Here is an 11,921-nt window from a genome sequence, read left to right as displayed (position 1 = left end):
GAGATGAAGGTGCGGCAGCAAAGCAGGGCAGTTGGAGACCTGGGGTTTGCCCGAGGCAACAACAACTGGGAGGTCGAACTACCGGTCTTGCGACCACTAAAAAAAGAACAAAAGGGGGCTTTTCCGTCGAGGGAGTAAGGAATGAATGGGCACGGGGTTCTGGAATAGATGATGTCATAATAGTGATTTGACGAGAAAACGATGTGAGTGAGACCCTGGGCTCTCCGTCTCTCCCGTTTCACAACGGGGACCATATCATGAACCCGGTGGGCAGGGGTATCAATTAAGATACGGGCGGGAGGGTGCGTTAAACGCCTCATGATACCAATATATCCCAAGTACAGGTACATTCCTCTTGTTTCCGCGACCCTGGCGGCGACTCAACTGTTTTCTGTGACCTCAAGTCCCCAGGTACAAAACACGAAACGGGACAGGGCCGGGTGGGGCCTGGGAAAGGGAGGACCCCAGGCCGAGCCCCGATCGATACCAGAGAGCGGGACCCGCTGAATTTCCAGCCGCCTCGCCCGAACCGCCCGGGAACCAGTCAAAGGTCGCCGTGGCGTCCGGTGCGGCAGAGGATTGGTCCCATTGGGTCATGGTCCGTCACAGATCTGGAAGAAGCCACCATCGACCATTGTTCTCTCTCTCATTGTGGCGGCCACTCGCCTGTCTTCACAACCCTCATGGTCTCCCGAGAGGCGAGTTTCGGACGGTTTGCGGGGTGGCGAGTGCGCGGGACCGGGGAGGGCGTGTCATGAATCCCCCGCATCTCTTGCCCCCTGGTTTATGGAAGGTCGAGGGTCTCGGGGTCTCATGCAGGTTCCGTCTGAGCGTGCTCACCGCTTCCGGTACTCTTAACCTCCCAGCCTTCCTCTTGACTAACAAAATCTATAAAGCAAAATAGGATGAAGGGAGGACCTCGTGACTCGTGTCGTTGAAAATATCATCGCTAGTCAGGCCCATTGCTGGGTGCCATTGGCGGGACATGCTGGTCTTGTGACAGCTCTCGCCTCCTCAGCGGAGCTGGCCAGAACCTATCCCACGCGACTGCCCCTGGCCAGTTTACAAACCTTATCCTCGTCCGGTTTTGCAAACATGCATAGTGTCAAAAACCCATCGAGCTTGGGCCGGGCCAAAGAGGTACCTACATACCGTGTGATTGGGATGTTATGAGGTACTATTACCTAGGCAGACCTGTTAGGATATCCGTCAAATCCGTACCATGTGGTATTGCTCTATGATGTCCCGCACCTCTAAATCTTTTCTACCTGTGCCCCTTGGGTATATATGCGTACATGTACAGAACGCCGTCCTTCAAATGTATAGCTTACATATGCCAATGCCGCATCTTCCTCCTCACCAATCGGTGGGCTTCGGTGGTGACGCGGGAGTTCCCGCTGCCCCTCCCGCCGCCGCCGTATCCTTCGTCCAAAACAACATGCGTTTTGGCAGAGCCTGGAGCAACCTCGCAAAGGGGTCCGGTCTCGGTGTCACTTTCTTTGCCTGTGCTTCCTGGTGTTCCATGCTAGCCAGATAGTGGTGATAATAAGCCACGATTCTCACCAGGCTGACGTCACCCGAATCGTTTTGCGTCTCCTCGAGCTTCTTGGCATATTTCTTTGGGAGTGACCACACCAGTGCCCTCTTGATCTCATAATCGAGCGCAGCGCTGATGTGAAAGCACCAGGCCACGTTGTGTTCTATCGTCCCTGGTGTGTCATACAAGAGGGCGCGGTTGATTCGTTTTTCGACAGCGATCGTAGGTTTATAGTGCGTCCATGTCCGTAATTGACGCGGCATCTTTTTAGCGACGTCCTTGAGGATGGCGTGTTCTGCGCTCCGGATGTGGAAGTCAGCCGAAACCGTTTGCGCCATCAACCAGTCCACCTTTGCTATGCGTTGGATGTGCACCGATTTCTCCATCTTTCGTTTCGGCCGCTCGGCCGCGAAGTTGAGAACAGATAGAACCATATCGAGCCGCTCGATGAGGGGTATGTCATTATCCAAGAGCTTTTTGTCAGCCCGTCTCAGCCACCAGCCCATCATGCTGGTGTGGTGCCACATCTCCCTTATCCAGATGGCCGTCGCCAGGTGTTGGAGACGTGCTTTGTCAGATTTACTCGTCGAGTTGTCGGACTGAAAGCTGGTGTGTCCAACACTGCTAAACCCTGGGAGCGTCGTCGCCTGCACGATGTTGAGGAGGTGACGTAGTTGTCGGATGATCCCGGGTCCGACAGCCTCGGGACCAAGAAGCATCAACGACGTTTGATCGATGTTGTCAAGCAACCCCCGGATCAACATCTTGGCCGCGACCGAGTCAAGCAACGTGAGACAAGAGTGGAACAGCCTCCACATCAAATCTCTGCTGAGCTTCCATTGCTCACGGAGACAGACGCCAACCAGTTTTGCGCCCTCCCGGAACATGCCGAAATCTATCAAGCCCTCCAAGATGGCTTCGGCCACGTCCTGTGTGAAAGGGGCGCGCTGGACGAAGTGTCCGCTGACCGCGGCAACGTCGTTTGTCAAGACCCAGGTCCGGAGTTCAGGGGACCGTTCAACGTAGTCGGCCGTCCTCCGCATCAACCCTATTCCGCGGGGGTCGTAACCGAACATGCGTTTGATGACGCTTTGGAAGCCGACGACGTCCCCCTTCAGCCGGTAGTGGTGTAATAAGCAGAGACATGTTGCTTCTGTCGGTTTCATGTGGCTCAAAAAGAGGAAGGAATCCACCACGGCCTGTGACAGGTTGTGCTCGCCAATGAACGAGAAGGCAAAAATCAACATGTTGTAATTTTGGATGCCTGGGGTAACACCGCACACGAGCAAGTTGTAGCAGATTTTTGCAACATAACGTTCCCGGAAAGGCGGCGACCAGTCGGATAGAATCTGCACGTTAACTTCGTTCAGACGCTCTCGCTGGACCACAGTGTCGTTGGGGGCCAGATCGGGGTGAGTGTAGCTCGGGTAGCCGTCGGAACGCAGCATGCGAATCATGGTGTTGGCCGAGTCTGGGCTATACAGAGAGGGGTGCGACCCGGGAGCTTCGAACTCTGTGATCCACCAAGCCTCTGCCATAAGTCGATCCACCAGATCAGTAATCATATCGGTCACTTTCTCCATGTGTATTTCGGTCTGAGGCTCCCGACGTTCGAGATTCCATTGCTTTTCGGCCGCGATGACCTCCTCGCACCTAACCAACGTTGTCTTCCTCGTATCGGGTAGCTCTGGGTTCCAAGATAGGCCGAGCCCCTCGCGCACGTTCTGGGCTGTCTTGTGTCGATCTCGACGCTTCCGTTGCAGGTCCTGGAGAAAGTCGGCTTCAAGCTTGCAAATATCGCCCAGCACGTCAAGTTTTTCTAACGGTCCGGAGTAAGGAAGATCGGGGTACTGGAACGCGGCGACCTTTGCGAGGTCCTGGCCGGCCGATTCCTCGAACAACCCGGCCAAGCTGCTCCTCGCCTCGGCTATCTTGTTATCGAGCTCGCGTCTGCGCCTGTCTTTCCGGCCAGCGTCGACTACGGCGGCTGTCGCCATGATGGCGGTATAGCAGGCGGTGAAGACATCGCTAGCCATAACTTTGCGGCGTCCCAGGTTGCCCGCGGCGCTTGTCCTCCCCGTCGTCACCCGTCGTGCAGCCGTGTTTGTTGATCGCAGGCACGCCCGGCAGTGGCAGGCCCGCAGCTGGGCTGCCATTGACCGGAAGCCCAGCATCGTCCCGGCATGTCGGCCAAGCTGAACCTGCGATTTTGGGTTGCGGATTGGTGGAATCGGGTGTCGCCGAGGAATTAGAGCTGGCACTTGAACACGAAGCTTGGTGGGATGATGTTGGGATTCTGAAATCACGTCAATTGTGAGCAATTTGCTTGGCCCGGACTGCAATGTGCCGCTCGGGATCCACTCTAGACCTAGAACTTGGCTTGACGAAGCACTCCACTCATCAAAACAGAATGTCGAGCTTTCTAGGTTTTTGAATACTTTCCCGGTGACAATTGATCCCTACAAGTAGGTAGTGAGGTATAGCAGACCAGTTCTCTTTAAACTTTAAGCGGGATGGAAATTGGGTGGTAAATCATGGCTAGTATCATTGAGCGAGGTTAGCAACAAGCGTCCATCCTATCTATCATTTACTCTCCCAATGCCAGCGATGGTTGCTGTGGCTCGATAAGTATCTTACACAGAACTAAAATCTTAGAAATTGACAGAAAATAGAAAGGTGAAAGACACACATGTAGACGGATAGATGTCAAGTCCCTACATGTCCATACCCTAGTTGAGCCTCGTCCTTTCCCGAAGCTTTTTCTTAAAGTGGGGCAGCTTCTTGAGTCCCCCTCCATGTGGGGCAGCAGAGTGCCCCTCAACACCACGAGCGACGACATTGCTGGATCGTCGCCGTATCCAAAGTTGGCCTCCGTCGACAAAACATCAACAACACAAAAGAGTCCCGCAATGTACGCGCTCACACTTTCGGCGGAGTTGGCGGGGTAGGTTCTTTCTTCAATCGCCAGAGATGAGGCCAAGGTATCCATGGCTAACTGGGCACGCCTTGCTTAGAGTAACGAACCTGAGGCCGCAAGACACCCAGGAGAACAACTTCTTTTATACTTTCAAGGTGCAATGTACATCTTGTAGAGAGACCCATCCAAACCCTATCGCTGTCAACCGCTTCGTGAGTCCTGTGTGCTCCCCTTCCATTAGGTCAAGGCTCACACCACACTAGGAGAACAACGAGATGAGTGGCAGCCGGGGCGAGGCCAACTTTGTGTGGAAGTGTAAAAACTGCAAGGTATAGCGTACCCCAGTGCCTTCGGTTCAACGTCGTCTGACCATGGCTATGTGCTTTGCGCAGAGGGAGTCGTCGGCCACGATCAAAGCCGCCCCAACTCCATATGAACAGACGGAACCCGCAAAAGCCCAAAAGATCATCGAGTTCGACTGTCGAGGTCTGGAGTTTACCGAGTTCCTTCCAGAGGTCTGTTACAGGACTCCCTCAAGTGAAACAATGCACATGGTTCTGACAGCAATCAGGGCGAGTGGCTGGTGGACGGAATTGATTCGAATACCAAGTTCGAAGGTGTAGAACTAACAGAGGGGGAATGGTTCGATTATGACGAGAAAGCGGGAGAAGAAGTGAGCATCAAGGATCTCAAATGGGACATTGTGCGGGCATGATTGCGTGATCCCATGAATCTGTGGTTAAATGGCTCGCAATTCATTTATAAATACAAGTTATCAATTTTTGGGAGCTCAAACAGCTGAGCGAACTAGTGGTGAGTTGGGCGGTGATGCCTTGTCCATCAAGGTAAACATCAACAACCAGGGTTCCAGTGATATAATTTGTCAGACTGCGTTTCAAGCCCCACTTGTGGTGTTTTTTCCACAACATGAGGACATTGACAATCCGACTCTCCCCAGAAGCTCACCAACAACTCATCACATCTACGGGCAAGATGAATCCTATCGAACTAACAGCGTCTCTCAGCTTTCTATCCGATGCAGGGCATCTACTAGCAATCACCGCCCCCGAGACGTCGGCATACCTAATGAGCCGTCGCAACGACCTCATGATCGAGCACGAACTGACCCTGTCAGATAAGAACCGGCAACATATCTGCAGTTGTTGCGGCCACATCATGCTCCTTGGTCAGGGCAGTCAATTGCAAGTCAAGGCAGAGCAGAAAGCCGGCCAAAAGTCTCGCTCATCCCAAATGCTCAAAGGGACAGGACCGCGGAAGTCTCGTCCACAGACGAGCCTGGGACCTATGAAAGTCATCACCTGCGGTCATTGCGGCAGCCTGACAAATGTCAAACTCCCGGCGCCATCTCCTATCACAAGGCGCAAAGCGAGGGCGGAGAAAGTTACTTTAGCTTCTAGACTAGGAACAAGCACGCCTCTATCCAGCACCGCCCAAGAAACAACCTCTCAAAAGACAACATCCAACGCCAGCAGCAAAAAGCGAGCCAAGTCCAGGAAAGCTGGATTGCAGGCTTTGTTGAGCCAATCTAGCGCGTCGCGAAACTCGGGGCCTGGGCTCGGTCTGAGTCTGGCCGACTTCATGCAAAGATAAGGCGAGTGAGTTCCTGAACCTTCGGGAAGCTTGGATGTGTCACACCAGGCTCCGCAGACAAGCCTGTGGCCATGACATAAGCCTGCCCAACGCTGCAGCCCCACTGTGGTTCAGAGGCGTCAACGCCGCCTTCTCAATCACTACCCCGCCAAAACTTTTGCAGCAAAGCTAAATTACCCCTCCAAAATTTTCTCTGACACCGGACATCTTGGAAAGTACCACCGCAAATTAAACAAGATGACCGACCTATTCAACACTATCGGAGAGAAGGCCGAGAAGGTCGCTCCGGTGGCCGCCCCTAATGGGACAACGGAGGACGATGAGAAGGTGGTTGAGGAGATCGAGTCCCTCTGCATGAACTGCGAGGAGAATGTAAGTCGCACGCATTCACCTCAGAATCGGAAAGACCGGCGCGTTGATGGACGTTTGCTAACCGTCACCACTACAGGGTATGACACGCCTTCTCTTGACCAAGATTCCCTATTTTCGCGAGATTATCATCATGTCCTTCTCCTGCGACCACTGCGGCTTCAGCAACAACGAAATCCAGCCTGCAGGCACCTTCCAACTCAAGGGTGCCCACTACGAGCTCCGGTTAACAGAGATGCCCGACTTTGAGCGCCAGGTTATCAAGTCCGACACAGCCGTTGTTAAGTTCATTGAGCTGGATGTGGAAGTCCCCGCTGGCAAGGGCCAGCTCTCGAACGTGGAGGGTCTCCTGAGAACGATCATCGATGACCTGGAGTTCGGACAGGAGGGGCGCAAGGAGCAAACGCCTGAGGTGTATGACAAGGTAGCCGAGGTCATTACTCAGGGCAGAAAAATGCTTGACGGCGAAGCATTCCCGTTCCGCGTCTCGGTTGACGACCCGGCGGGCAACTCGTTCATCGCCCCTGACCCGCGCGACGGCGTCGGCAAGTGGTCAAAGCGAGAATTTCTCCGCACACCCGAGCAGAACGCAGCCCTCGGTCTTACCGACACCGCCAAAACGGACGATCTCGACGAAAACGGCGACATTATTCCCGATCAGATTTACCAGTTCCCGGCCTCTTGCCCCGGCTGCTTGCACTCTTGTACGACCAACATGAAAATGGTTGAGATCCCGCACTTCCGGCAAGTAGTCATCATGAACACGTCATGCGACGACTGCGGGTATAAGTCGAACGACGTCAAAACCGGCGGCGAGATCCCGGAGAAGGGCAAGAAAGTCACCCTCCGCGTCCGCAATGTCGAAGACCTCGCGCGCGATATCCTCAAGAGTGAGAGCTGCGCCCTCGAGTGCCCTGAGCTCAGCCTCACGGTCAACCCCGGCACTCTCGGTGGCCGCTTCACCACGGTCGAGGGCCTGCTTACCCAGATACGTGATGACTTGCACAGCCAGATCTTTGAGGCCGATGCCGATTCTGGGCCGGCGGCGCGCAAGAACGACTCGCTCGATAAAGAGGAGAAGACACGTTGGGAGAAGTTCTTCGACGATCTCAACACAGCTATCAAGGGCGAAAGTGAATTCACTATCATACTCACAGACCCACTCGCGAGCAGCTATGTTCAGAGCACAGCCGAGGACCCCTCCCAGCCGGACGGGCAGATGACTGTTGAGGAGTATGAGCGCACAGATGAAGAGGAGGAGGACTTGGGGCTGAAGGATATGAAAACGGAGGGGTATGAAAACGATGTTTAGATGGGGGAGGTGGCTTCATGATTTTTTTTAACAAAGATTATTTTCATTTTGTCAGAGATGTGAGGCGGCGATGGTTGATCGATAGAATCCGCGATATACCCTTGTTCGGGTCGACATGAATTTACATGATGTGATGCCGCAAAGGCCATGGACGAAGCTTGGTTTTTTCTCCTCGTGGCTTCGTACAATGATGCGTTTAGTGTTGGGAACGGCATAGTTAACTATATTTAAACCAAGAACATAAAATTTACATTCACGCGACTGAACAACTTAACGAAGGGCTGTTTCGCAGCATTTTTTTTCCAACACCATCAGTAGAGAACTTCAGTGCTCCAATCCTTCCAATGGTAATTTTCTGAATCGTTCTTCAATAAACCAAAAGTGGGTTGTTCATTGGGAAGATTATAAGGGAGAACGGGGTTACGTCGCAGAGTGACGACAGGTAGGGGATTTACATCAACATGTAGCCTAGGCGTCCTACAAAACAACGTATACACATAACATTGGGACCTTCTTTTCTCAACGGGTGGAATACGTTTCGTGATAAGGAACAAACGTCTACCAGGCCATCTATTTCCCTCGCGAGCATCAAGCTTTCATCCCGTGGTATCACTTCCCCAACAGCCACCAGCAAAGGAACGGTGCACGAAAGCAAGTGAGCAAATAAGCAGAAATAAAAAAGGATCGGCAAATCAGGGGTAAATGCAACGGATGTCTGCTAGCTATTAAGGCCAGTGGGAGAGAGCAGCGCGGAATAAAAGCAATGAGGAAGCTGCCAGATGCCTCAAGCATTAAGAAAGCCACCTCCACCGTTCAAGTCGCAAACAACGTTTTCCACAAACACAGCTCCCGCTGCTTCGAGACCCGCGGCCAGGATGGGAAAGCAAGACCATCGAAATGGTCCACCCATCAACAAAGCAAAGAAAAGAGAGCAACGGACGAAACGCAAAGCAGCAGTCGTGAGAAACCTCCCCCCGCTCGACCCCAGGCAAATTCATCCATGTCCAGGACTCCTAGACGCCGCTTCCCCTCTTTATCTCCCCCGTCAACCCCGCCTGAGACCGATTACAACCCCTATATAGATAGGAGAAGGGCCGAAGATAGAGAGAGAACCCCCACGCCATGGAAAAAGAATCCGGGTATCGCCCATCCCATCGCCCAACATTAAAAACACACAAGAAAAAAAGATTTTAGACCACGCCGGCCCCATTCTCAACACGGCAAAAAAAAGAAAAAGAAAGAAAGAAAGAGAAAAGATGAAGAGACCCGAAGCGCGAGGTCTAATGATACCGAAACCCGAGATTGTCGGTGATAGAAACCGGAGAAATTATTGAACCCATCCATACACATAAAGTCAAGCCCCTCACGCCGCTTAGAAGAAGGTCGGCTTCGTCAGGACGCGATACTCGACATAGTCCTCGCCGTCGATGGTGATAATCATGCCCTGGCTGACTAGCTTGCCCTGGAACGGCCCGTTCTGCTTGCGCTGATACTTGACGCCCATGTAGATCTTTGCGTCCTCGCCGCCGGCGCGGAGGCGGTTAGCCTCCTGCGCCTCCCACACCTTGTTGAGACGGGAGACGTTGTCCTGGAAGTGGCCATTCCCGTTGCCGTCGCCGCCGTTTGCGGCGCTGTGATTCGAGGTCAACCCGGCGGCGGCCGCGGCCGCTGCCGCAGCGACTGGGCCGAGAGATGTTTCGCGGCTGGCGGCGCGCAAGTCGGCGCGTGCCTGGGCAGCCTCGAGACGGGCGATCTCGCGGCGAGCGAGCGAGTTGGTGCGCTCGAGGGCGGCGGGGCTGGGCCCGGACGGGGTGCGGTTGGCGGCACCGAACTCGACGTCGGGAAGAGGATGGCGGCCCGCTGCTGTCGCCGCCGCACGGGGCCCGTTCTCGAGGCGCCGTGACTGGCGGAGTTCCTCGGTGATTCTAGGGGACACGAAGGAAGATGCTGGGCTGCCAGAGCTATGGCCGTAGCTGTCCACCACTACGGCCCCCTTCATGGCAATGGGGAGAAGATCCGGGTCGTCCTTCCGGAGGGGTATGCCGATTGCAAGGCTTTGCACGACCCGTTGCTGAGCTTCGTAGACAGCCTTGGTCTCATTTGCGACACGCTCCTCTGGGCCCTCCCCAAAGTCGAGTTGGCGTTGCCGGACCCGGCAGTACTCTTTAACCTCATTCCTGCTAAGCTTACGAAGATGGGGGTCGAACTCGACTTCATCCCAGTGAATCCAGAGCGCGCCGGCACCACTGGGGAAGTTACCAATGACGGTCCGCCCATCCCGTGTCTCACGAGTCAGCTTGACCCTGAACATATCGTTGGCGCCGAGAATGCCGAACACCGCATGTTTGTTGATGGGATCCTCCTCGCTGGACAACTTCCAGTAACCAAGAAGTATCCTCGTCGGTCTGGTACCGGGTATATTATCGAGGGACGGCTGAACGGACTTTGGCGACTCGGACGGCACGCCAAAGGAACCAGCCAAGCGGCGCTTCTTGCTCTCGGGTCGATTGGGAATGACGGCATTAGCGGGAACCTGGGGCCCGTAGGCAACCAAAGGTGCCGTGGCAGCATCCGGGGGCGGGTTAGTCCTCACGCGTTCAGCAGCCTTCTCGACGGCCTCCAGGTCTAGCTTAGCCCTGCCCTCCGACACCTCATCCTTGCGGTGGTCCTCGGCGCGGATTTTAACGTATTCTTTGACCACATGGTGATTGTGACCAACGAGGTGGTCATTGAAAGCTACCTTGTCAAAGGTGACCCAGCTACCACCAGGGCCGGGCGGGATCGGATATCTCTGGTCCATCGGCCGGCCATCCCGGGTTGTGGGCTGGATACGAGTGCGGAGGCGATCTCGGATGTCGATAAATCCAACAACCCCATGCTTATCCGCCTCATTCTCTGCGGGAGAATCACGCCAATAGCCAAGTAGCACCCCCTTTACGCCGCCGACGCTCTGTGCCTTGGTGGGGCGAATCGGGCGGCGGATATCCATGTCTTCGGTAGGTGCCGGGCTGACGTCCTTCTCACCGACGGATTCGGCATATACGCCCGAGACCCGCTTCCGTTTCGTATGCTGGATGATGAGTGGCTTGTCCTCTGCTTCGCCCATCGCAACGTCTTCCGATTCAGGAGCTTGGGTTGGGGAAGACTTATTATGAGCGTTGCTCCCCACAACAATTTCGTCCTGTAGAATATTAGGGGGGATACTTGAGGTGTGGCTCAATGTATCCTCGATGGGGGAATCGGGTGGCGGTGTGAGTTCCTCGTTGTTATCCAAGTCGATATCCTCGGTGGTATCAGCGGGGCTGCCCGGCTTGCTATCCTCGTAACTCAACAGTTTATTTTCGCCGTTTGGTGGCGGATGGTTGCCGTTGAGACTGCTATTCAGCTCAAGTTAGATAGACTTAGAGAATGTGTTTAGAAAATAGGCGACAGAACTTACAGGTAAGATGAGTCTGCTGGCGGAGAGGCAGTGCGGCCCACAGAAGGCGGCTGGTCGAGAAGACCACCTTCGACCTTTGCTTCCGAGGGGGGGATGCTAATGGTGTTTCAAGACGTTAACATTTGCCTGACAAGTCGAAGAAGGCATGTAATTGTTGGGGGTAAATGGGAGATGGACTGTGTGGTACTCGAGGGAAGGGGTGAATGGCTTACAGCTCGGTGGGTTCTTCTTGTGCCGGAGTCTCTGCAATATGGGATGTAGAAGATCCATCCATCCCCGAGTCACTGAATGTGGCACTCGTCAGCATCTCGGCCTCGAGCAGTAAGTGATCGAAACGTTCGACCCGTGTTAAATCTGTGCCTGGCAGATGGTAGAAGCGATGGGCAACAAAGAAACACTAGGTGAACGTTGGAAACAAGGGGATAAGGTGGCCGAGAATCCTTTCATAGCATGAATGGGTATGTATTGGGGTAGAGCAAAAGAAACGAGCTTGCCTTTGGGAACGTGATCTTGATAGGAAAGACCTGCGTGGCTCTCATGTTAGGCCTCTGTTATTTGTGTGTGAAAGATGAGATGAAAGGGCCGTGAAGTTGATGTTGCGGGAAGTAACGAATGGAATGGAGAGGGGGGAGGAGGGAGGGTGGCTGGCGGTAACACCGACAAGAGTCCTTCCCGAGGCAACTCGAACTTGGAGAACGAGGAAACAAATGATCAAACTGCTTTTGACAGGTAGTGG

General features: G+C 54.2%; 4 protein-coding genes across 4 annotated transcripts; 2 read left to right on the top strand and 2 right to left on the bottom strand.

The window, feature by feature from the left end:
* Positions 1-1,356: 1,356 nt before the first annotated feature.
* Positions 1,357-4,526, bottom strand: CHGG_10178 (uncharacterized protein; the record flags this gene model as incomplete). Its single annotated transcript, XM_001228104.1, has 2 exons — positions 1,357-3,996; positions 4,266-4,526. 2 exons carry the CDS (start codon positions 4,524-4,526, stop codon positions 1,357-1,359), a joined length of 2,901 nt encoding a protein of 966 aa, XP_001228105.1.
* A 299-nt stretch (positions 4,527-4,825) lies between these two features.
* Positions 4,826-5,169, top strand: CHGG_10177 (uncharacterized protein; the record flags this gene model as incomplete). The annotated part of the gene is made up of 2 exons (XM_001228103.1): positions 4,826-4,969; positions 5,026-5,169. The coding sequence occupies 2 exons, from the start codon at positions 4,826-4,828 to the stop codon at positions 5,167-5,169; spliced, it is 288 nt and encodes a 95-aa protein (XP_001228104.1).
* A 1,133-nt stretch (positions 5,170-6,302) lies between these two features.
* On the top strand, positions 6,303-7,746 carry CHGG_10176 (uncharacterized protein; the record flags this gene model as incomplete). Its single annotated transcript, XM_001228102.1, has 2 exons — positions 6,303-6,437; positions 6,514-7,746. The coding sequence occupies 2 exons, from the start codon at positions 6,303-6,305 to the stop codon at positions 7,744-7,746; spliced, it is 1,368 nt and encodes a 455-aa protein (XP_001228103.1).
* Positions 7,747-9,118: 1,372 nt separating this feature from the next.
* On the bottom strand, positions 9,119-11,492 carry CHGG_10175 (uncharacterized protein; the record flags this gene model as incomplete). The annotated part of the gene is made up of 3 exons (XM_001228101.1): positions 9,119-11,123; positions 11,186-11,281; positions 11,398-11,492. 3 exons carry the CDS (start codon positions 11,490-11,492, stop codon positions 9,119-9,121), a joined length of 2,196 nt encoding a protein of 731 aa, XP_001228102.1.
* Between the last annotated feature and the right edge of the window lie 429 nt (positions 11,493-11,921).

The sequence above is a fragment of the Chaetomium globosum genome, genomic scaffold (assembly GCF_000143365.1).
Source record: "Chaetomium globosum CBS 148.51 scaffold_7 genomic scaffold, whole genome shotgun sequence".
NCBI lineage: Eukaryota > Fungi > Ascomycota > Sordariomycetes > Sordariales > Chaetomiaceae > Chaetomium > Chaetomium globosum.
This window is presented reverse-complemented; position numbering and strand designations above follow the sequence as displayed.